The sequence below is a fragment of the Onychostruthus taczanowskii genome, unplaced genomic scaffold (assembly GCF_017590055.1).
Source record: "Onychostruthus taczanowskii isolate IOZ18803 unplaced genomic scaffold, ASM1759005v1 scaffold21, whole genome shotgun sequence".
Taxonomy (NCBI): domain Eukaryota; kingdom Metazoa; phylum Chordata; class Aves; order Passeriformes; family Passeridae; genus Onychostruthus; species Onychostruthus taczanowskii.
The window spans coordinates 1,974,487-2,001,011 of NW_024499351.1; the positions used below are offsets into that span (position 1 = coordinate 1,974,487).

General features: G+C 43.6%; 1 protein-coding gene across 1 annotated transcript in view; it reads right to left on the reverse strand.

The window, feature by feature from the left end:
* Positions 1–11,441: 11,441 nt before the first annotated feature.
* Positions 11,442–26,525, reverse strand: part of SPRED2 (sprouty related EVH1 domain containing 2) — a 59,590-nt gene continuing 44,506 nt past the window's right edge. Inside the window, exons 5-6 of the mRNA XM_041404411.1 lie at positions 15,321–15,470; positions 11,442–14,908 (exon numbers count right to left, since the gene is read on the reverse strand). Of these exons, the coding sequence (XP_041260345.1) occupies positions 14,258–14,908; positions 15,321–15,470 (801 nt within the window). The 3' untranslated portion in view covers positions 11,442–14,257. The remainder of the gene's footprint in view (positions 14,909–15,320; positions 15,471–26,525) is intronic.

Consider the following 26,525-nt stretch of genomic DNA (forward strand, 5'->3'; position numbering starts at 1 on the left):
GTTCAGGCATAGCATGAAGCTTCAAAGACTCACAGTGGATACGGCATAGCGGGAGGACAGCATGATGTCAGCAAGAAGTGAGTTATTCTCCTCAGCAGTGAAAGAATTAGTGAGCTAGAAATCCAGGGATGTCAGGACTTTAGTCCAAACTAGAAAGAACATTTCAGCTCACCAGACTGGCAAGAGACAGAGGAACTACCCTACGTCTCCCCTTGCAGAACAGCTTTCTTGATCACAAACCATCCAGAACTGTATGTATCATTCACTCTTGAAAGCTCTGTAAAACCCAAAACAGTGTCCCCATGGTGAGAGAAATGAGAGTTTGCCACTTGGAAGAGGACAGGAGAGGTGAATGCCTGCTCATGAGCAGACCTCTTTCCATTTAACAGCAGATGACAGTGTCACTTATTTTCACAAACAGCTATTTAACATAAGGAAGCATCATGAACAGAGAACAGCAGATAAGGCATAAATTATACATCTGACTCAAGAATATGGCCCCTACTCGACTTTAAAAGGCAGGCCAGATGTCTTCAGATACTGTCGGCTGTGAGTCGGTGTCGCAAAACCCTTTCAAGCTCAGCTAACTCAAGTCACAATGTGCACTTGATTTGCTTGGCTGAACGGGGAACTTCCCGAGCTGTAAGCAGGATCTACGCACAGCTGAAAATACGGTGGGAATGAGTCAGTTCCTTGGAGCTTGCGTGGGAGGCAAAGACAGAACTGTGGGTGGCTTCAAAGTGTTAAACAGCCTTTTAAATTCAGGCCCAGTTTCTCAGAGGAATAAGGAAACAGAGATATTCACCCAGTTTGGGTTTAGTTCCATGTCTTGGGTCAGCCTTGAGAAAATTGCTCTCTGATAGTAGCAGCCACTTCCCAGGCATGCAGATCCACTTGCTCCCAAAGCCAGTTCAGCTTCAGATGTAATTCTGTGGAGTTTAAGAGCAACCCACTTAGTCCCTCACCCATAGCAAGGCAGCAGCAGCTGACCATTGTCTCTTAGCATCTGCAAGCTGGCTCCAAGGCAAGGCAGAGCCCCACCAACTCCAGATGAGGTGTTTCTCTGTCCCCCTCTGCTCCCTGCATTTCACCCCTTTTGCTTGAGCTGCCTGGGATGATAACTCTTCCAACACAGGCATCTCAGGTACGCAGTCCCTGTGATGACAGAGAGCTACTTCAATCTTTCCAGTTCTGTATTGGCAGGGAGTTTCCCCATCCTGCAGTCTATCATTCCACCTTTGGCGCCAAGAACTTTGGGACGTGGTCCTACCCACAGCTGGTTTGCGCATATAAGGGCAAGGGGATGCTGTGGGTTAAATTGTCTGGTGCATTGGAAATTCAGGCCCCATCCAGTTACCCCTGCCAACTGTTTGCCATTCAGCCTGGTTCTCCTAGAGTGCAACTGGAGTCTGGTCAGCTCTAAAGAGGATTTATTGCTTTTACTGGATCAGGCTCACCCTTCCATTTAAGTGGATTAATGTGGGTTAGCTCCACACAGCATTAGCCAAGTCAACAGAAAGTTCCCTACTACTGGCAATGTTGTTGTTTTTTCTCTGTCACGATGAATTTTTAATGGTCTTTTTGTGCAAGAGCAGCTTTGCAAAATCTTAGACTCCTGCTTTCCAATTTAGATGATTTGGCATGTGAAGAATGCAATGAATATTTAAACCTGTAGTTTGGCGTAGCCTCCACAGAGCAGCTAGAAACCTAGTCCTGGTCTTTTGGGGACTAGCCAGCAAGGATGTAAAACCCCAAGCCTGGAGGAACAGCACAGGGAGCTTGTGAGGTTACATCAATCTTTGGCACTCAACCAAAATCACTCTAACCCTACCATTCTTTAGATTCTTTAAATTAACCTCAGGATTGATATGGAGGAGTTGTACGTGGGTGGAGCTGGGGGTTATTTGATAGATTACTCACACCACTCAGCTGGTCATATTTTATTCACATGAGAGTAGCTGGTGAGGGCTGTTATATACCACTGGAACCAGGGTCCCTAGCGCAGCAGACAATGTGCAACCATGCGGTAACGATCTCTGCCTGGAAGATCTTACAATCAAACCAGATTAGACAGAAGGGTCAAAAAGGAAGGCACCCCTATTTTGCCCTCCCTGTACACATGGGTGAACTAGGGGCTCGCACACACATTCAAGCAGCCACCAATTAAGAGTTTACTGTAACCCCTTTGTACCCAACTTAGCCCACGGCAAAATCAAGGCAAATAAACTCAGCTTTATTGGCTGTAAAAGGGCGCCCGGTTCAGGAGCCACCACCAGAAATCCTCCATCATCCGCTCGAACACACAAGGATAGATGCTGGAATTCAGCCAAGACAATGTGGCTTTCATCTTCTACATGAAAGGGGGCTCCCTCTGACATTTTGAGGTCCACTTTCTTAAGAGCTGTTATGCAAACTTCTGCTCACATGAGCTCAAACAATACGGCAGTGCATACGACCGAAACTTTCAAGGCAAGCAAAGTTTCTGTGTGCTCTGCAATGATGTACGTGGGAACAACCCCATTGGCTGAACAACTCCAGCAGATATCAATTTGCAACCATCAGCCATAAAGGATGGCAGTGGAAATAAATTTCTGATCTCAGTGTCCCCTAAGCTGTGCTTTCAGAAGAGATATTAGCATGGAAATATGCACATTTCTTCAGAAGTCGCTGTTGCTCTCTGACTCTGTGTGGCCTTCTGGAAATCCCTGATCTAAATATTGGCAGTTCTGTACTAATTAACTTGTGAAGCTGTCCTGTAGCCAGTGGCCTTCTTCACACAAAATTATATTTAGAAGGCTCCATAGGCTGGTATGTCATTATCTCAGTGTGTTAATTGATTAAGTCTGGCCTACATACAGTCAGCTGGACTACTCCCTTTTGGGTTGTTATTATTAGCAAGACCCAGACATTTTAAGCCTTTTGGAGCACAGGAATCTCTCTCACACAAGCAGAAGCCCAAAGAAATCTCTTGGAATCACTGGCTTTGCAGTTACAATAATTTAGTTTCATAGATGGAAAAATACTGATATTGATGCACAAGAAAATAGTAAAAAAAGGTGAAAGCAGACTTCAATCTGACAACAAATAAAAATCAGCCACCTACAGTCCTTCAAAGATGCAGCCAACACTCACAGCTGAATTAACAAATTGTGAAGCAGACCTTCTAGCAGCTAGAGTCAAACTGAAAAAACCCAGGGCATTACTTGACACATATCTTTGCTCTGATTGGGAAAACATGTCACTTCCCTCCTAGATATCACTGGTATATGTTAAAACAAGTATTCCACAAGCGATGAAATAAACAGGGCTTGGTTTCTAAAGGACGTGTCTGAGCACGACTGGCTGTTTAAGTGAGAGGTATGGTGTGAAAGCAAAGCTGCTCTTGTGGGGTGGCTGTTTAGTGTCCATCAGGGCATGACTGCCAGCTGAGTTTGTCCACAGGTAAGGCACTCGTAACAAGGGTTTTCCCACACTGTTTGCCCAGTGTCTAATCAGGGACGAGCTCAGCAAGAGTACTAAGCACTCTCTGTTTTGCCCAGATGCCTATTTTTATGAAGCCTGTTGGAAATTAATGTCTTTGAGACCTCAGTTTGGTTTTCCTTGGACATGTGGCTCAAGAAGCATTACTGGAGCAATGGGCAGGACGAGCAGAAGATTAATGGTGCAAATACAAATCTGTAAGAAACCAAGCCAAAGACGAATTTGTGTGTGTCTTTTTACTCCAAGCTGTAATTAAATTCAATGAGACGCAGAGCCTTAGGACCACATCTTAGAGAGCCCTGTACCTACTATTTTCAGTGATCTGTGGCATGGTTTCCAGAGATGCTGCTTCTTGTTGAAGCAATTAAAGTTTATTAAATGACCAAATTAGAAGTCTCACATTGGGATCCAAACACCAACCGGTGAATTTCTGCAGCAGAACAACCAAGTCACTACTATTTGGCTGAACTGCTCAACTGGCCAAGCCTTGTATTAAGCAAAGCAGGTCTTTGTGCTGTTTGTGACTAAGACCAAATAAATGACCCTTAAATGGGTTGTGATGGCAACTTAGGCTGCATAATTTTTCTGTATTTCTTTATAGGTTTTGGGCAAATGCACAGATCTTTGGACGAAGAAATAAAACCCACAGAGTCATTCTGGTATTGTTCTGTGCATTAGCCAGACTCTCAGAAAAATAGCTGCCAATAATTAGTGTCCTAACCCTGTATTTTGGGGGTGATTATACTTTACTAAAGTCAGTGGGAAGTTTGCCATTGACCTCAGTGGGGGTCAATGTTTTACACCTATCAAGCTCATGGGTTTCAGAAAAAATTAAAACATTCAACACCTCTCAGTGCAAAGCCCATTGAGCCTAAATACAGACTTTGCACCTTCCTGTCAGACGCCCCGTTCATCCTAGTTTATGTCCACAGCTACAGCACAGCTGTACTTTGGAAAGTATCTGAGCTCTAGAAAACAAATATAAATCCAATGTCAGCAATCTGACAAACAAACCAACCAATAAATTTCTGTGTTTTCACTACCTGCCTCATACCCTCAATCTGTTTTCGGTCTTTGACATACAGGAGGCTCCAGAGAAACTGTACAACAATAAGAACATAGTATCATCCCAACAATCAGGAAATGATGGTTAGAGGATCCATAAAAGAGGATTAAATCTCTTGCCAGGAGAAGGATTTGGAGGAGAAGACATTGCCATTTGCAAAATAGCTGCCATAGAGCTGCAGGTCCTGAACATTGTCATATTTCAAGGGCAAGCTGTATAAAAAGGTGGCTGGAAAAGACCCTCAAACTGTCATTTTGGCACTAGGAAAACCACCAGAGAAAATATAGAAGAGTTGTTATTTTAGAGAAATCAAATATATTTCAAATAAAAATTTGTTAGGATTAATGAATAAACTTCACATCACTGCTAACATTCAACTGGATTTTTTTTTAAGAGGCACATAAACTCTCCTGATTGAGGGGATAAATTAATGACAAATTGCCTGATGTTGGGAAGAAATTTCCTCTGCTAGCAGATGATTCCAATACAGAGTTTCTTGTATTCTTTCCCTTTGAAGTATCTGGTACAAGCTGTGGTTAGAGACAGGATATCAGCCTGATGAACCCCAAAGACATTTTCTTGTAGCTCAAAGTTCAGATGGTCACAAACAGCAGTTGTTCTGGTTAGAAAAAAGTATCACGCATTTGCTCTAAGTTCAAAAGCTCTCTGCTCAGCACCTGGATTTGCTGCTCTTCATGCCACATCTTTACAACCACTTCCTTCAGGAACTGGCCATAAAAAGTGTTCTGATGGTGACAGCTCTTAAAATGTTATGTATGTGAGTGGGCTTGAAAACACAGTCCCTTCAGAGGTACTTCTTTGTTGCAGGACCTTTTGGTCATGAATGTTAGTACACAGGCATCCATTCAGCCTTTAAAAAAATCTTTGATTGGAATTTCAACCTAATATCAGAAATAATTGCTGCCAGCTGGAAACCCTGCAAGCTGCCAAAAACCGGTGAAAGGTGGCTGAGGGAACCTCCCTGACAATTTGTCACTTTTTAAATAAAAACTGTTTACTCCTCCTACCTATATTTCTTTCATTTTCAACTAAATGTAATGTCCTGGTAATTTGGCATAGGAAAAAAAACCCAGGTGACAAGCTAAGTTTAAAATCAGTGATCCTAGGGTCCCACAAAACCCTTAGCTGTCACTAGGACACTTGTCCCTTTGCAGCAGCAGAAAGTGGTTCCCATTTAAACAACCCTTTTAAGACAGAAGCGGGGAACTGGTGCATAGTGTAGTAGAAGAAATCCCCTTTTACAGATGTAGACTGTCATTGTATCCAGTATCTCTGAGGAGGATGGGGGAAGGAGAATGACGGAATATCCTCAGCTGGAAGGGACCCACAGGGATCACCAAAGTCCAACTCCTGGCCCAACTCCTGTACAGGACACCCCAACAATCACACTATGTGCCTGAGGGTGTTGACCAAATGCTTCTTGAACTGTCAGTCTTTGTGCTGGGATCACTTTCCTGAGGAGCCTGTTCCAGTGCCAAACCACCCTCTGGATGAAGAAACTTTTCTTAATATCCAACCTTCCCTGACACAGCTTCAGGCTGTTCCCTTGGGTCCTGTCCCTGGTCACCAGAGAGAAGAGATCACTGTCTGCCCCTCTTCCCCCCCTGAGGAAGTTGTAACTGCAGTGAGGTCTCCCCTCAGTCTTCTCCAGGTTGATCAAGAAGAGCATGGGAAGTTCACCTCAGAGAGCTGCCAGCGGAGGAGGAGTTTTGGGTGCTGAACCTTAAGATACTGGCATCCAAACCCTTCAAATCCCAGGAGAGAAATCCTGGCTTCACTTTAGTGTATGGGTCTTTGGCCACCAAGTTAAGTGGAATTAGGATTTTACCTCAGGGAACTGGAGAACAGTCTCCAGTTGTCTCCTACCTGTTGCTGGAAGGAGCCCATTTATTCAAAGTCTAGAGAAGCACAAATGCAGAAAATAGCATTGCACTGGGGATGGCTGCTAGAGTTTTGAAATTAAATGGATGTGGTATTTTTGTTACCTCTCTGGCACATTGCAGTGCTTCAAATCTCTCGGCAGAGATCTCTCTGCAAAGACAGGGGTAAGTGTGAGGACTCTGCTCACCCTGCAGCCTGCTCCAGGCCTGTGGCATTTCTGGCCACATGTGGGAAGTACAACTATGTCTCAGCCTTGTGGCAGAAACTGTATTTAAACAGTGGAACTGGCACTGTTGCAAAGGCTGCCTTGCTCTGGCCAAATGGCTTACCACAAACCTCTCCATTTCAGACAGATGAATGAATGCACAGGCTTTCCTGCTTGCCAAAATGCCCCTGGTTTCCCCAGAGCCCAGTCAATGTCCCCTGAGAAATAGCATCACTGACCATCCAGCACGTGACACTTAAGCCACAGCAAAGCAGAAAACTCCTCTGAGCAGAATATATCTCTCTGCTTCATCCTATTGCTATTTTGCTTGCTATTTGGAAGCCTTCTCATTTCTATGGCTGGCTCAACCACTTAATAAGGTTCTGGGGTTTTGCTCTAGATGAGGATGTTCACTGAGATCTATTCATTAAGCAAACAGAGAAATCCTACAGCTATCCCCAAGATATGGGGTCACTGCACAGAAAACCCCATTCATTGTTGCCAAGCCACCAGGGTCAGCCATACAACTGGAGTTTTAGCTGTTTATTTAGTTATTTAAAGGGTGGCTATCACTTAGGCCTTTAGATCATGTTGGTAATTTCAGACTTCTGTTCCAAAAGGATATGTATATACATATACATATATACATTCCCAGTTTGACAGCCTGAGCCATGGTGCTGGTCTGAACGCTCCTCTTGGAGGCACAGACCATCCGCCCTTCCTGGCAGGAATAGATGGAAACTGCTGGGGGCACTCCAGCTTGAACATCAGGCCCCATACCCATACATTACTGTGACAATGGGAGCTCCTTTTAGGTATCTCTCCAAAGAAAAGAAATAAAAAAAGAAGATCGTATTTCTTATGTTTCATATCTAGGATGAACCATATTTCCTGCATCTGCATTCAGTCCTAACTACTATTTCCTTTTTTGTTTTAGCTGTTCAGAGTTTCTGATACAAATTTATTGGGATTTAAATTTTGCAATGTTCAGACTCCTGAACTAAACCAGCAGACTGCTTCTTTTGGCTGCCCACACCAAGATACTCTCTGCTGTAAGTTGTGGCCGGCACTTTTGCAGAATGTGGTTGAAAGTTATACTTTGTAACCTGGCTTTTATCATTGTTCTCAGGAAGTTGTAAAGAGTAAGCACTTTTAAAGTGAAATCACTTGTGTTCAGTTGTTCTGGAATTGGGCTTTTAAAGTTGGAAATTACTCTCTGGGGCACAAGGATGATAATGCTTCAAACTTTAGAAGTGCCTGAGCTTTTAGTTTCTGAATGAGGTCGGAGCTAAATGTAATTTGCATACTGGAAATCTCTGATTTGAAGATAGGGTACATTTGGAAACACACCAGACTTGATACTTCCACGGTCTCACTGTATTGACAAGTTCCCTATCCCAAGGGATAGGGAGTTCTGACAAGTTCTTTTTTACGATGGAAATGTCACATCAAGAGCTCTATCAGTTAATAAGATAACACGGGCACAACACTGAAGTGGGGAAATTAAAATTGTGAAAATCAGCAAAGTGCTTGCTCAAAGCAGTAAGCCTGATAGTAGTCCTGTCAGTTGCCTTAAAACAGATGCCGGCCAATTCAGTAGCTCATCGTGACATAAGCTCAGAAAATGCAAAGAAAGGAATTCCAGTTTATGTGACATTTTCTATATAATTAATAATAATTAAGTAATCTAGATAAGAATTAAGTTTAAGGCTGTGTATGACTTGGCAATGTCTTATCCATCCCGAAGTATGCATTAATTCTCGCTCCCCGAGGCAATGATACTTACTCCTAACATCAGCGACTCCTTGGGCGATTACATGAATTACATTAAGTCTGAAAATCACTTTGTACTTTCCTTGCTACCTCGGAGCATGGAGCTCTGATGGCTCAGGCAGAGAGATGGGATGTGCTACAGTCCTCACAAACCTTTCTCCTTACAACCACCCAGAGCACTGCCGTGAGATCCCGTCTCACATGATGTTAGGCAACAGGCTTAGAATCTAACAGAAGCCAAACCAAAGTCTATCAGCTCTTCCTAAATGAATTTACAAGCAGGGAATGAGATGAATGGCATGGGATGGTTGTGCATTACTGCAGGAAAGCAACTAAAAATATTTGCGGGGATCTAAGTATACGACCCCAAAAATACACACATACTTTCCACCATTTAAATATCTTGTCTCTGGGTGGAAGCCAAACATTTTTCTATTTATTTCCACATATGTCATCAAGATTCTAAGGAATTTAATTGCCTAAATACATCCTGGAAAAGGGCAAGGTGTTAGGAGGATGTTAACTCACCTAACATCGTGTGCTAAAGAAAGGAAAGCATCTCCTTGTTGCTCTCACAGAAAAAGGCTGCCTTTTATTACAAGAAGAAAAGTTCTGTCTGCAGTAACTACTGAGAACACATGCAACGATACCCCTTGTTTCCAAGCATCCTGACAACTACTTCAAATTTGCATTTTTAAGTGGAATTAGCAGAGAAAGAAGATTTACACACCCCTTGCTGGCAGCCTGGTTTGTCCTCCATGCCGCGAGGCTCCTGACAAAGCCCCAACTTCCTGATCAATCTCCAGGATGATAGGAGAAATGACCTTTGGTTGGTCATGAACTTGTGGTCAGGATACTCCACGCCAGACTGTGTCACAAACCCCCCAAATGACTTTATGGAGGTCATTCAAACTCTTGTACTTGTTTTCACAACAGGGTAAGTCTGTTTTGCACACTTAAATTACAAGCTGTCCAAGCAGAGTGAGAAAAGCCTCCTCCCCAGCGATTAAAGGAGGCCGGGTGAACTCCCCTCATGCCCCTGAAAACAATGCCAAACATCTGCACTACTGAGAAATGCTTGTTACCTTTGTCCCTTAAAGAACAGAGCTGCAGGGACCCACACTGGTAGTTACCCCTTGCAGTTACCCTCCACTCACTCTGCCATTCCTGACCTGATGCTGCTTCCATGAGGAGAGGCTTTAGAAGCATTTGTAGGCATCCTGAGGGAGCAGTCAAGAATATCCTCTCCATACCCTCTGACTCCTTAGTTTCATAGGCTACGAGGAGAACAATTCACACAGGTGGAACTGTGTTTGGCTGAAAGCAAGGATGCCTCCCCACGGGAAAAGCCAGGGTGTGAGCTGGGTCAGCACAGCTGCTGCTTAAAAGAGATGCCTGGAGAGCCACTCTGGCCCAGGCAATGGTAGCTGCACACTTGGTGTCAAGTCCCTGCTAGAAAATGCCAAACTGCATTTGTCAGACCCTAAAACTCAGCCTGGGTGAAGATATTATTCTATTTTGTGTTACATTTCCTAGTGAACTAGATTTTTTTTTAAACCATAAAATATTCACCATGTGGTTTCATATGGCAGCAAACTTACAGTATCAGTGTCCTCTCCAATCTCAGTCTCTGATTGCATCCTACCTAAAGGACAATACCTGTCCCAAACAGACAACAAGAGTAAATTTTGCTGCAGAAAGTTAGTTGACATTCATGGTGCCTCCTATCTTGATGACATTTGTGTTTTCCACAGATTCAATGCCCAGATGTAACGTTTTCTTGTTCAGTTTAGAAATCGCCAGGCATAAGCAACACCTTGGATTCATGGATGAAAGCAAGGCTGCAAGAAACATGGTTTTATCCAGGCATTTTGTGGGATAAGCTAAATCCAAATGGCCAGGGAATAGGGTTGGAGTTCTTCTCCATTATTTAAAAGAGTGATGGACTGTGAGCAATACTTTGCAGCTTTGCTGCTGATGGAGCCAAACACCAACACAAACTGAATAATCTTGTGTGCAGAGCCCTGAACACAGCACCTGACCCACGCTGACCATTTCTCATGAGGGCTGCGTGTCTTTTTAAAAAACATACACATACCATCAGTTGTATAATAAATGTACACAGAAATCTTTGCTTATATGAGCAAAGGAGTATGTAAACAAATGAGTAAAAAGTGTGCTCTTTGCTTCCTACATACTGCTTGAAGCAGCTTTGTTGTTCGGCAGCAAAACAACCAGCAGCACATAAAAGAAGAGCAACAGCTTTGTTATCACTTACCTATGGAAAAATAAACCTGGGCTCTGCAGATGTGGTTGGTGTTGGCCTGACCAAGCCGTTGGAAAAAACTTCAGATATACTCACTGGTTTCTCCCTGATTTTCCCCATTGATTGGGGGCAGCCTGGTATCCATTTAAACTGGGTTATTCTCTTTCCATGCTAAACCTCTCTGAGCAGGGATGGCAGTGCCAGGCAGTACCTGAGGCATCTCTCCTTCCCGGTGCCTGCCCTCAGCAGCCGGCACGGCCCTCGCTCGGCAGCCACCTCTGTGGCCTTGCCCTGCTCCCCCCTTCTCCTTGGAGCCCTGCTGAGGTGAAACAAAGTCAAACAGCAACACCCCTGCACCATCTCCAACTCAGCCCAAAGCCGTGTGGGGGTGAGGCCTCAGGAGAGAAGAGCAGGGAGAGCAAGAGGGAGCCTTGGCCGCTGCCATGGCTGCCAGGGCCTACTGGGGCCTGGTGCTGCCAGGCCATGTCCTACCACCAAATGCGCCAAACATCCGGAAAACACCTAAAAACCAGCAGGAAAAAGCCACTCATCCTCGTCCTCCATTGCTGTCTCTGGATGAGAATGGCCCGTGCCCAAGGCTTTAGCAGCCTTTGCCACACAAAATTGTAAAATCAAGCAATTTTTTTCTTTAGAAACCCTGAGCTCTGGAGATGCCCCCATTCTGTTTCCCCCTCAGTCCCCAGCCACCTCAGCAACAATAAACAGCATAATCTTGACAATAAACTGCATCATTTTGATATGATGTATTTGTATTTACACGGTACATTTTAAAGCAATAGCTACACTGATCATACATATTAGAAACAATAAAAAAAGAAGTTAAGAACTAAAATGTACATCATACACTTGTATATATATTTTTTTTTTACACAGAGGTAAAAAGGCTTATAAAAATCAATACAACAGGGTTTTAACTTTTAGTATATAGATACATAATGATGAGGCTTCAGGCACTTTAATTTGTTAACGTGAGCAATAGCTTGGAGAAAAAAAAAAACAAAACCAAAAACCCAAAACCTTTCCACAACAGGAAAAAAAAATGGTTAATGTTTTTGTTACCACAGATACAAAAATAAAATCTGAATAATTTCTCTCAAATGATTGATGTCAGTATTGCAAAGCTGACTGGGAGAATGCTACACACTGTTCAGCAGCAGTGTGGAAATTAAGGAGAAATATTTACAAAAAACCACCCATTTCTATCCTTGTGCCCTTACACCACTGCCATCACGAACCAAATAACGTACGCAGCAAAATCTACAAGTATTACAAAAACCCAAGAGAAGAGGGAGGAAGGAGGAGGAAAAGAAAAAAAAATAAAAAAGAGGGACTTTTTTTAATAACTTTTATTTTCAGACATACAGAAAGGCTTGGAGTATGTCTACTTTACTTAAATAAATAGGGGCACTTCAAGACCGGACAAAAAACTGTAAGATCTTTTTGTAGTGTTGTGCTTTATAGAGAGAAGATCTTACAGATGTTTGTTTACATGAAACAACTTTTGAGAACAGAAATAAAAGGAAAAGGTTGTTTCATTAATTATTTTTTTTTACGAGGCTGGCTTGATGTTTACTAGACACCATTGAGAGATTTGTCAACTGCTATTAGGCACAAAATATTTATATTTAATTCAGCAAACCCAGACACATCACCCAGAGTGTAACACTCCATCCCTTTTCCACTATCATTCAATTTCTTTTTCTCCAACCGAAAAAATCCCCAGTAACTGCTATGAATTAAACCTACCCAACTCTATAGTGTATAATAAGCACATTGCATACTTAATTCATGGTTGACTAAAAAGCTGTGATTAACTCTCAGAGGAACCGTTGGGACATTCCACCAAGAAAGAATGGCAAGCGTTCCTTTTACATTTATTTGGCAAATTAATTCTTAAAAAAAAAAAATCCTCTCTTTTAAGACTGATGTCAATGTGCAATAGAGGGAGGGAAAGGACATGCGCCCACTGGCAATTTACTGCAGAAAGAAATTATGGCAGGAACAGCAGTGCCAGCTTTGACAAGCCAATCCCTAGCTGCCTCAAAGTATTCGGATTGTACTATGCTAGTTAGAGCTCACTGCGCTAAATCTTTTTTTTTATTTTTTAATAAAAATTATTTGGCTATTCCTTGTAATATATTAGAAAAATACTCTTTTTCCAAGCTAATTACAAGCCTTGTACACAAGACAACATGACATTAAAAAAAAATAATAAAAAAAATTAAAGTAATATTAGCCTGCTGTATGCACCTTATGCATCCACTTGATAAACCTGGGTGGTGAACTGGGGAGGGGGAAAGCCAGGCGGACGCCTCAGTCTGGCTCCTGCAAGGACTCACATGCTCCATCCCACACACAGGCTCACAGCAACGTGCTGAGACGTGTGGAAGTATCTGGCAGATTGGGACCGCAGGTCACAGACTGGAAGTAGTAGTTAACATCCTGGCTTTGGATTTTTCAATACCTGCTTGGATTGCTAAATGTTACTACAGTGGACGCGAATGTTCTCATGCTCATGTATACAGAAAACAAACACACATGATTTTCCATATAATCCACCACTTAATGCAGCATTTCCCCAGAATTGCCATAATAGTGCTTTTGACATTGCATTGTTAGTAATTCTTTGCATATCAACAATTTTCCTCATCTGGAACCTTAGTGTTTTATTCACAGATCTCTGTTGCTGTTTAATGAAGAAGTTCCCTTTCTTTTTGGGCAGAGCTCTGAAAACACATTTTTCCAATGTTATTTAGGGAAAAGAGAAAAGCCTAAAATTTACGTTTCCCTTTCAAGTAGTGGTCTGAAATGATTACAGGTAAGAAGGACTATCAGATTCTCAATGGCTATGTGACTATGGTAACTGAGCCTTACTTTCTGTTCACAGAGCTTTAGGAACAGAGAAATAATTTAAGATGTTTGCTGAAGGAAATGACGATGGACCCTAGAAGAGAAACTGCAGCTTAGATGGCTATTTTAGCTTTGGAAAACAGAACAAAAAACCCAAAGAAAACCAGTGACAGAAATACTGTGTTGTGGTACAAGTTTGTTACTAGCACACCTTCTATACACACACAATAGCTTGACGGTAAGTTAAAATATCTTCCAAGTGAGATCTCATTCACTACACCGTCCCATTTCTAGAAATGCCAAAGCTTGCTAACAGGCTGTTGGTACCACACAAGCGGAGGCAAGACAGACACAACCTGGAGATGTTCTACAATCCACCACCATTTAAAGCAGTTCTTCTCTCAAACTCATTTTAAATGAAAAAAAAAAAAAATTTAAACATGTACAAGACAGTCTGTTTTGATTACAGATTAATAATACAAAAGTCTATGCTGTAGGTTAGTTAGTTAGAACAGTTGATGAGCAAATCAATGCAGTGTGAGCCCCAGACGACCCAATGTAAAGTGATCCAAACTGGTGGTTTCTGGATGCTGTCGGGCACAGTGGCTGCATTAAAGTGAGTGACCTCAGTGCTCCAAAACCAACGTGTTCCTTGAACTACAGGAAAAACCTAACACTTTGAATGCATCTGTAGTCATCCAGCAGCTTTGTGTTTTCCACCACAGCACCTGCACATGACCCCACAGTGGTAACAAGCCCGAAGCGGCAAGTAACAGCACATACATGGAGCAATGAAAGACAAGGCGATAAGGGCCATCCACCGGAGGCAAAACATTTCATCACTGGTGTCGCACGAGCAAGGATCTGTATAGTCTCCTTCTGGGTCGGACATACAGTGATAGAGCATAGTGTCTGCGCACCACATACAGCTCACTCGATGGATGCAAGTCTTGACGCGGTCTGGAGCATCCTGGCATTGACCCCGCTTGTTCTCCTCGTGGTTGAACATGTCCCTGCAGTACATGCACCGTGACCTCTCACCATCTTCCTTCCGCCTGGGCTTGAATTTGACAGGTTGAGTCTTTATCACAGCACCCTTGGTATCTTCACCCAGGTCAAAGTCCGAGTTGTCTACGTAAGGATAAGTGTATTCGTGTTTCGAGGCCTCGCTTTTGGCAAAACGTACGTAGGAGTCCATGTCATCAGGATCAAAGTTCTTTCCTCGTGCTGGGGCATGGCGATAATCCTCATACCCAGTCATCCAAATCTTCTCCCGAGGATTGATGCGCACTATCTCCTCATCATCATCTGGAAAGTTGACGTGCCGGTAGGATCGTGGCACTGACTGTGGAAGTAGGAAGGAGATGAAGAGAGAGAAAAGATAAATAAGCTAATTTTGATACTGGTAATCGCTGTCTCCTTGCTTCCTGAAGAGCCAGTACTTAACAACTTTGTCTTTCCTTCTTTATATGCCCTTCACCGTGATCCACCACAGACTTTTTCAGCCTTTGGTTCATGAGGGAGTACAACTGTCACGGTCCTACACCAGCCTGTGTGCACGTGGTACAACATAACATGCTAAACCATAGTGTTACCCACCCTCCCCCTCTTTTTTTAATAACAGGAAGCCATTTAAAACTAATTGAGAAGGAAAGGGGAGAGCAGAAGGAGGGAGCTGTCTCAGGCATGTGGAGGAAAACCAAACAGTGGCAAACTCTGGCAGACACAGAGGTAGTAACACTGGGAAGAAACCTTACTTGTTCTAGATGGTAGTGGTCAGAGCTGTAATGGTCGTGAAGGTGTCCACGAGTGCAAATTCTTCGATGTTCACAGGATGCAGGAGAAGCCAGAGTTCGCACAGGCTGTTCCCTTTTCTGAGAGGAGTTGGAGGAGCTATCTGTAGCGTTCTGTTTTAAATGGAAAGGGGGGGAAAAAAATCATCATACATTCAGCTGTCACAGCACAGGGCATTAAGAGATGTTTTGCCACTCACTGACTTCGCGCACACCTGCAATATTGGCAACACCTGACCGCTGGAGGCTTCATGAAGGTTCACATAAAATACTTGAAAGAGGCAGATCTGTTGCCAGGCCATAAAAGCTGTCACCACACACATGGAAAAATAATATGCCATAGCCTGCCCATGACATATTCACCAACACCACTTGTATTCGCTTGGCATGTTATTTGTTATCCTGAGCATGGCGGGATGATGAGTGCTCACCAGGAGCTACCTCTGGAGAGCAAAGTTAAACCCCGGCAAATGACGCAATCCTGTAGGTCCTGAGGGCTCAGACAGAGCATCTGTGTGCCCAGGCTGTACCCCACCAGTCACCCAGGCTACAAAAACACTGGCAATTTTGTTAACCTTTACACATTCTCCAAACACTCACTGAATTCCAGTTCATCACCAGCTTGAATATCAGCTTTCCTTTAAAAACTTCAGGCTTTTTTTTTCTTGTTTTGTCACTTTTTTGCCACTCACTATTACTGTGCAATGAATGTTACTTGTGTTTTTATACATTCCTGGCTCCCTGTGAGCACTTTCTTTAGGTTAATTAGTTACAGCATTATGCAACAATGATCATGAAAGGGTGAAATATCACACAGTAACATGCTGTTGCCAATACCTACTGCTTATTAACAATCCTATTTATCTTCCCACAGAAACACACAAAGAAGTAATAATGTCAGCCACCATCTCTCCATAGCCCTTCCTTGGTGAAAACAGTTGCCATACAATATTCAGGATTTTGCCCATTAATTCTATTTATAGGTTTTGGGCTTTCTCATATTACCATGAATATCAATGGACAGTTGTTAAATGCACCAGCAAACCAAGAGCAGGAAAAAGAGAGCCTCCATGCACAACAAATAGAACAGCTGTAGCACTGCATGTGCCTGAAACATTGGTGCCTGAAATAAAAGAAATCTCCACCCCACCCCCCTCTCAACTAACAAGATGTGCTGCAGCTACAAGTCCATGGTCCTGATTACCACTGCAGTCAGCTGGGACACAACCTCAAGAGCAGAGAAGAATCGTATCAGCAGTAGAAGAAGACTGGTTTTACCTGAAAAACCTTCTCTCCTTGTCAAGAATGCACTCTCTAAATACTATTTTCCAATGAATCACACCAGACGCATTTCTTGCTCCAAGAATACAAGAACCCTCTTTGTGAATATTTGTTTATTCTGAAAACAACACTCTGAAAGACTCTGTCCAAAGGTGAAAACACCTTGAAGCATTACAACACAAAAACAGATGTTGGTTCTCTTTAACTCTTACAGCACTTTAAAAGCACCGAAGTCCCAACTTTTTTTGTTGAAAGCAAACACACAGTCGTTTGCAGTGTGATGTAAAGCCAGGCTGGGTTATGTGAGAGGTACAACAAGCAGAATGAGTTTTGAATGGCTGACTCCCATTAAGAACAGACTTTTAATACGTGTATTTGTTTTAGTTTTTTTTTTTTTTTTAAACAAGTACACAGAAGCAGATAAATTCTTAACACAGTTAACAACACCTCTAAAGTGGAACCAATACTCAGGCTCTTTTAAAAAAGAGGTTTCATCAGTCTTCATAACTTATTAGACAAAGGCGTTTCAAATCTGGGGTTTAAACCCTTCAAAGCTAATTCTTGTGGACTTAACTTCAGGCCCTATAATATCTAGCACATTTCTGGGGGTGTTAAAAAAAAAAGAGCAGTTTCTACAAATGTTTTGTAATAATGTTAAGCTTAAAGCCTGTTTGAAAACCCCAAGAAGAGTCAGGATTTAGTTACAACAGCCATGCTGGTACTCACACAAGTACCTTTCCTGCAGAGCTGTATGTGGTGCAGACCAAGATGCTGAGCTGTGATTTAAGCTTCTCAGAAAGCCACACGACACATCCCATGGCCCAGGCAGCCCCGGCCTGCTCTCAAAGCTGAACTTCAATTGATACAAAGCAAAAAAGAGGCAGGGCCTTAAAATGGTACCATGGTACCCAGCGGGACCCTTCATCTTTAGTGGATCCACAGCTGAGCCCTGCTGGGACAAGCCTTTTGTGGATACACTCCAAAAACATCATGGGTGTTCATGGTCCAAACAATGCAGCCTGAGGAAACAACCCAGTGGGAGGTCATTGCACATACTGTCCTGCAACTGCCTCCCTGTCCTGGATGAAAATAAAAATCCCACCCAAACTAGATATAACTCCTTGATAATCTCAGCAGGGCAGCTGGGAGCTATAACCAGCCCTCCAAGCGCTGCGCTATTTGCTGCCTCTCTGGGAAGGCAGCATTTCTGCAATAGGCAACTGGAAAAGAGCTTGTAGTGATTTTTATCTTGTCTGATTTGTATCTACCTTTGCTATCCTCCACACCTTCTTCTCCCTTTAGACCCGTCGGGGCAACCGAGCCTCTCCTCCACATGTGTTGACATGGCTACAAAACCTGTTTGCAGCATACCAGAGGCTGCAGTGCTGCTCTTCGCTTTCACCTTATTAAAAATTGCTGCATTTCCACATTCAATGTCCTCAGATTAGATGGGCAGTTTGCCAACACAAATACTTTAAGCACCCAGAAAGGAGAAATCAAGCTATACAAGGCTGGGTCTCTGCTCACTCATTCATAAAGAAGATCATGCTGACTCCTGGTTGGTGACACTAAAGGCACTGGCTGGGTGACACATGCAGTGTCTGCAGTTACCTTGCTGACCATCAGCTGGGATAAGCACTGGTACTTTCCAAACACCTTTATTCCACCAAGGCCCCTCACTAATTCAAACTGACATAGGGGAAGAGTGCTCTTAACACACATGAATGTGTGATCTGAGGACTGAAGAAAACAAAAGAGGTAGAAAATTCCTACCTCCCAAGCAGAAGGTCACCAGTGAACCACACAGGCCCCTCACCTGTGCTGGTGGGCACGCTCATCAACGATGTTAGGAGAGAGATGAACAAGATGATGACACAGTTTCCAGATGAAACTTGTAGTTCACAAGAGTCAAAATGAAAGTTGGCCCTGAAAACCTGCTTAAGAATCTCATGATGCAGAGAGACTTTAACATGCTGGATGCTAAAAAACCCCCGAACATAATTAAACCTAAAGAGTAGCGTGACTTAACACCTTGAACACAGAATGATGCCCTCTGAGCCCGTTATTGCTGGCCAGGAAAGAGGTCTTGGGATTAAAATAGGCAGCTCTGTGACAGTGTCCACTTGGTGGCTCAGTAACAGGTTAAAAAAAAACAGCAGCAACAAAGACAACCGCCGAGGCACTGCACGTACCTGCTGTGCTGCTCCAAGCTGTCTGTGGTGTGGCCCTCCTCCACCCTGTCCCAGTAAGGGTATTTCCACCATGGCAAGCTCACAAAGCCATGGCCAGGACCACAGAGAACATGGGATGGTTTCTCAACAACAGCTAACTAAATAGCCTGGGTCTCTCCAGGCTATTTAGTTAGCTGGGAAAGTGATCATGGAAGGGACCAAGAAGATGAGAAGTCTACTGAATTGTGAATTCCATAGGAATGTGAGCAGGAAGGGATTATTCTTCTAGTATCCTTCAGAAAGTAAGACCACAAGGCATTCACTGGAACAGGCTCAAATAAGGTTCAGGCAGAAGGACGTACTTCTGATGGTGGCCACAGCTATAATGAGGTTCAAGAAGCCAGAGGGATACCCTCAGAAGAAACTAAGTGACGGAGGATTAGAGGCATGATGATGCTTCAGGCCTCTGAAAGTGTACTGTCCTCTCAATATCCTTCCACTGGGACTGAACCTGGAATTGGTGACTGGTGAAATCAGGCATATTCTCAAAGAAAAGGCACACTCATCCTCAGCCAAGTGCCACTAAGAACAAATTATGGTAGGACTTTGTTAGTGAGGGAAGCAGGAGACAACTTCTGTCCCCCATGAGAAGACTGGGACTTGGCTGGGATTACCTACCATCAGCATAGCAGGCAAAATTTTGGGGAGGGTGGTGGAGGGTGGAAACATGAGATGCTTGCTGTAAGTCTTCCAAATACAAACACTCACCTACAGAAATACATCTAGAAAGGACATGGCCTCCAGACACAGGCTATTTCACTGATGGAAAATCAGGTCCCAAACTACTGAGCCTCTGGTCTCTCAGAGAAACACCATCTTCTTTTCAAACCTGTTAAAACCAATCTAGCTCCAGCATTTGGTTTTGAGGGGAAACTACTGAAAACATGCCCAGTAGTCAAAAGAGAGAAAAGAACCCAAGACTAAAAGTTGTTGGAACAGGGAGTCTGATAACAAACTCTTTTTCAACATGCCCTCAAACGCTCAATTACGAGAGATTTGTGCTGCTCATACCAGAAACTTCTGAGTGCTATAGCGATCACAAACTCTTGTGGTTTCACTGCCTGGATAACAAAATCATTAATCACGACCATAAGAGTCATTTTATAAAACCTGCGCAACACATTTCCTGTTGCAAGCGAGCTGGATGTATCTGAGCAAGCACACATACTGCATGTGTGGTATGGCTGCTTAAAGAAACAACACCAGGCTTCTACAGGCAAATGATGGCACTGTGGCAATTTAAAAAAAAAAGAAAAGCATGTCCTTGTTTCCCCCTCAGACTTTCAGAAGTGACTCATTAAATTAAAAAACCCAAGTCATTAGTAAAGAAGATTATGTTAATCATTTACTGCAGTTTATTTCTCATTGAAATGGATTTGTTACACAAGAAGGCTAATCAGATACCTAAGCAATAAGCATAGATGAGCATCTATGAAAAGAACACGAGAAAAAGAAGACTTCTCCTGCTTCTGAACTGGACTGATCACCTTGCCTCTAATGGCTTCACAGAATAGGTTCACTCTGTGTGATGCAACATGCAAGGCTGACTACAAAAAAGAAAGATTCCTGTCAGAATTATGAAGCAATACAACCTGTGGCAGCTTGTCAGAAATTGGATGCCAGAGGGAAATTATGGAATTCTGTCACTTAGAACTTCCAGAAGTGGTCTCTGCCAGCTAAAGGATTTGCAAGTTTGCTGTGAAAAATAATTGTGGGTCAAGCAAGACAAGATTTTTTTTTCCTCTCTAGAATGGTTAATGGTTGCAGGGGGGAACAGATGTATCATGATGTTGCACAATTAGCTTTATAAATAATGGTCCTGAAGGAATCAAAACCCCATGCCAGCCTGGCCTTTGCAAAGCACAAGCCAACCTGCTCTCTATTGCCCCGCTCCACTCCTCCCATCTCCCGCTGCCATGCAAGCCCACACACCACAACACTGGGATCCAAGGGGGCCTCTTGACATGCAGCACAGACAAGCAAAACTTGGTGGGGCTCATGGTCTCACCTTTACCAAAGGCATCCTTCTGCAACAGCCAAAGCTCCCTGCAGCAGCTCCTGGGTTCACCTGCGGAAGCCTGACCATGCTGAACAAGAGCCCAGCACCACCTCATCTTTGAGAAGGCATCCCCACCATTCCCAGGACAAGAAACGCAGCTCTGCTTGGGTTGAGGATGAGCCTGGAAAAGCGACAGCCAGAGAGCTGCATCCTCCCGTGCCATACATAGCCCAACCACCTCTGGCCGAGACCTCTGCAATGGGCTCTCCACCAGCATCCCGAGCCCTTGGTGTGCTCTGCCCAGGTGCAATCCCTCAGGAGCCCTGGCACAATTTCACTTGACCCTTTGCTTTCACTGGGATATGGGGAGGCACAGCTGTGCTATCAGTACGGAAAGGAAGAATGATAAAGCCAGCAAAACAGCGCAGCAAGTGAGTGATACCGAGCTCTGCGCCAGCCTGGGCCTTATCTACAGAGCTGCTGTTTAGGAACGTCACAAAAAGGAAGTCTGAGAGTTATTTCGGATGCATGGCAGAGAAACTTCCACCTTTCCAAAGAAATTAAGATAAAATATAGTCTCCCAGAACTCCCTCAGCTTAATCTTGCCAGACCAGAACAAGTCCTTCCGTTCTCCTCCAGCTTTTTTTATTTTTAAAGCCTAAAGAGGTACAGCACTGCTGACTTTCACAGATAGTGGAACAGCACAATTCCTAAATTTCATCTCAAAAGACCTTTTTCTCTCTATTCAAGACATTTAGAAAAGGGAACAGCTGACATTTTCCATCAACCTCTAACTGCACCCTGTATACTCAAGACAGCCCATTTCAAAGAGACCTTAGATTATCCAAGTATTAAGAAAAAGATTCAGTGTGAAAAATCTTTTAAGATGTGAGACTCCTGTCTCCTAAGCACAAGCTTTTAATTTGTCATGGCAAGACAAAACCATGGAAGAAAATCCTTTTGTCAAATTTCTGTTTGTTTCCCATCACTGAAGACAAGACAGAAATTGTATTGCAGAAAATTGCTTCCACACATTTTGGAAACATTTTGCCACTCTCATCAACTGGGGATGGCTGGAGCTGAATGTAGTTCTGCTCTGCTGAAAGTCTGAAGGAAAAGCTTCATGTTAGATCATATTCCAGTTCTGTTCAAAGACAAATTGGCTGTACACAACCATTACAATAAGCATGGATTCAGACTTGTCCAATACCAGAACAGGAGTAGAATTTCTCAAATGTTTGTTTTCTAGTCATCCCTGAAACAAATACCAATATAAAGTGCAGACAGCTAGCTATTTTTCATTGCTATCTTTTCTTATTTTAAGTTTTTGTGGTTATAGCTTTTAGTGCCATAAAGATGCTGGTGGCTCTGCTGGCTGAAGTCAGCAAAACTTAAGGAACATTTATTAGAATTCAGCACACAAGATCATCTCCATTAAACTCCTGCTCAACCAAACTCTGGCATCATTGGGCAGCTCTGCATGGGCCACAGATGTGGCTTAACAGCTCACTTCAAGAAGTGAAAAGAATATATGAGACTCAAACACGATGAAATGACATGACAAACACTCAGATGTGGTAAGGGGGGGAAACCTCACGGAGATTTTCCTGTTTCACTACTTGCCTCATACAGGGCATCAGACATGTCTGCAAAAGCAGGCATTTGAAGAGATACAAAGAGAAACTTTGTCTGCAGAAGCCAGAGGAGGACTGAAGTAAGTCAGTATCCCATTTTGCTGGGACTCAGATCTGGACCAAAAGCTCTGAGCAGGTCTATTCAGCATTTTCTTTGCAGGCTAATCCTCCCCCTTACTGCACCACTGGGCTAGAGCACTGCTTCGACAGAAAGTCTTTGCATCAGGTACTTATAAGGGAAAACCAGATTGTTTTAAGGGGGAAAAACCCCAAACCACAAGCCCAGCTTCTAGGGCTGCTCCTCCAGGCAGCACAGCAATCCCACAGTACAGTGGTGAGAGCAGGGTGGCTCTGTCTACCCACAAGGTGCTTGTGTCCTCGTCCATGGAGAGCCTCTCCTTACCAGGACTCCCACTCTTTCTTCTTCATTCCTGCAACTCCTCCGTGCTGTGGTCTGATTGGATTTCTCCATGCTAAGACAAGCTATACTGCTTCAACAAGATCTTTTTACTTAAACCTGGAAACTGTTTAAACTAACCAACTGCTTAAAACTATCTAGAGATAAAGGATGGCCTTTCCCTTTTGCAGAGGTTCTGTTAATATGTTTATATCTTGAAAATGACATGCTGGTGTGGACTACAGCATTGTTGGATGCTCCAGCATCCAGCATTTGTGCTTGTACAGCTCTGCAAAGATTAGCAGAACCACTTTCTCTAACAATATTATCCATATTAACACAGCTGTCCTCTGCTAAGGCCAAGAGAATGGCCACCATGGTCTGAACTGCTGAGAGGAGGTGATTGCCACTGCTTCTCTCCTCCCCCAGTGCCATCACCTGCACTGTGGGTATGTGTGGGTGCAGGACCACAGGAATGCAGCCCAAAATCACTTCTGCATCAGCTCCCTGATCTCAGCTGACCATCCATGCGGTGGCACGGAGGTAGAGAGAGCAGAGGTGGGGGAGGCTGGAAGGGGAGCTCCTAATTTTCAGGTGCTGACAGGGAACTTAGCACATCCAACACTGCCAAAAATGTTCCTTTTGCAAGATGGGTAAAGAAATAAAGGAGGAAAGTTCATAAGGGGGTGTTAAACACTGGACAGCTGAGCACAGCTGGGAACAGATGGCTCCACAAAACTCACCATGAATCTCAGCTCTTCTATACAGAAACTTTCAAGGAGAGGGCAGGGAATAATATTAGAGGGGGGGGGAGGGGGGGAGAAAAATACTAAAACAAATTAAATTAGCCAAGCTAGAAGAATTGATGCACCTAAACCATCATTAATGTCTCTGATGCACCTAATCCATCATTAATGTCTTTGCTATGTATGCTGTAGCCTCTAAATCCAGCAGCATTCCTCCTATATAATACAACAGGTTACAAACAGAGGGAGAAAAAACTAAGTTAAATGCAAACTTCCCACAGAAGACTGATATGATATTTTAGGAAGTCAGTTAGGGGTCATTTATTCACACAGTTATGAACATCTACGATATTTTAGCTGGAATTTATCACCAAAATAGAATCCAACAGCTGATGCAAACTTTTAAAATATCCTCTTCATATGCACTGCAAATATGTCAGGCTCTGCTTAAAAATGTAATGGCACTTATTTACTTCTGTCTTTCCTTCTCCTTTTGCAGAAAGTACCAGAGACATAAGAACTGCTTCCTAGAATCACTTCTGATTTAATTTTCATAAAGTATTTACAAGATACAGGGCAAGCAAACCTTTAACAAAACACAGGTGAGGGAAGGAAACACAGCTATTTAGATGCAGTTCTTTATAATGCATTTCTGTACTGGGCAGAGGTCCACTCTGAGACTCTTGTATTCTGTTGTTCATTCCCAGTTACTACCAGACACATCCTGGGGGGTAGAGGGGACACCACCTTACAATATTTTTTCAGTCAGAAAGTTATGGGGTTTCTTTATGAAGCTTTTCTTTTGTTCTTTCTTGCCTTCTTTTTTCTTTCTAGCGGTGAGAAGGGGAATCAGTCAACTTAAAGAAAAATCTTGAAGCCTCATATAAAAGCATGTTTCATTGCTTAGCTTTACCAAACTACTCCTTTTCTTTCCCAAATTCTCCAAAAAAAGAAAGCCCAAGTAAGCAAACAAAGACCCCCAACTCCAATCATTTAAGAGGATCCAAAATTTAAGGACACACTCAAGGCAGCCTCAACTGTTTGTTTTGGGTTTTTCTTTTCTACCTATTACACAAGACGATGGATTCAAATCAGATTTGCCAGTGTTTACACAGCAGGTGGGAATTACAGGCTCCTTCATGAAGAGGAGAGCAACTCATTGGCCCCACAGTTCCCACTCAGCTCCCTTCCTATCACGGCCCAGACGGATGATCCAGCTCAGCACCAGGAGCCAAATGCTTTTCCTCCTGCCAGTGGTGCAGAAAGCTTTGCCTGCTCGCTGCAGACCTGCATCCTTGCGCTCCCACAGGGTTGTGTGCCAGGCAGCCATTGCCTAATCCGTCCTGCTGCAGCACAGGAAATTGTCAGTCGTCGCTCTGCCCCCGGCCAAGGCTGCCTCCTTCCAACAGTGTTTACACCCCGTGCTGCATCCACTCTGTCTGTCACCTTCAAAGGCAGTGCCTGGGGCCAGCCAGGACACCCCAAATCCAGCTGTCCCTGGTGCTTCCTCCTGCCCTGGGACAAGGCATTTTGTTCCAACACAGCAGCCAGTGAGACTGCAGCTTACAAATACAGCTGTCTGCTGAAAGCCACTTCCTCAGGTTGGCTATGCAAGTAATGGAAAAGGCCATTTTCTGCCTCTGTCAAATTTTCAAGCACCCTGAAGCTGAAAGAAAGGCCTATACACTTCAAAGGCTGACTGCATAGCCCAGATTAAAGAGGGAATGTAATGGAAAGCCGCAGTCATATCAACCACGTATTTTTAAGGTAAAAGCATACATTTGGCCATAACACACCCCCATCAACACCGCCTCAGCTATCCTGGCATCTCCTTCCAGTCTCAACTGAAGGATGAACTTCACAGCAGAAACATGAAGGAGGAAAATGCCACAAATCCTAAACCAGACACAAGTGCAAGAACCACCTTACTTGTATCACCAGCGCAGCAGAGGTCTTGCAGAAGGCGATGGATCCAGGGCCAGGGGTATGCAATGAATTTCAAGTGGCACCATGAATGTTGGTGGGGTGGCAGAGGTTTTTTGCCTCCCGCTCAGCCCATCAGCTACAGTTTCCCTTGAGCCAGCACTTCTGCTTTTCCAGCCCTACAGCGAGCTGGCTCCAGGAGCCAAACCACCGGAAAAGTATTCGCTTTCTTTTATAGGGCTAGTTTTTGGTTCACTTCCCTGGGTTGGCTCAGCACAGAGTCAGCTGTGCTAGGAAAAGGGGGATGGAGTAGCCTGTCTCTGCTCTGCTGAGGCTAAAGATGCATCAGTCAAGTTGCATCCCTCAGTTGTGGTTTCATATAGGTGTTAAAATAACTCCTGCAACCCCAATCCCTGCTCCCCCACATCAACTTCACTCTTAGCATAACTGTGCTGCAAAAGCAAGGTGGGGGAACTGAGCTGGCTGAAAAATAACTTGCTTTTCACAGGCATCTTGACTCAAATGATGTCCCCCTTACATAATACCAAAGAAATGCCCTGGGAACCACAGCTGAACAAAAGAAAAAAAAAAAGGAAAAAAAAATTCCTTTCCCCCTCTGTTTTACTGTATGTTATGAAAGGGCAATTTACTCTTCTTGGTTGTATTTTGTTTCTGACACATCTGTGCCTTAAATACACAAATGCACTACAGCATGAATTAAAAGGGAACACGCTCATAAACAGCTTCACACTTTAACTCATCATATAGTTTAAGTACATTACTACACAGCCAAATTATTTTTTCAGAAGACAAACATGCAGCTAGTTGATTGCAAGTGTGAAATGGCACTACAACACACTCTGATCACAAATTCACCAGCTTGAAACTACACCTAGAGAGGCACCAGCCAAGTCACCTTTGTACAAGGAATCCTACAGGCAGGTCTGCTGGTGACCCT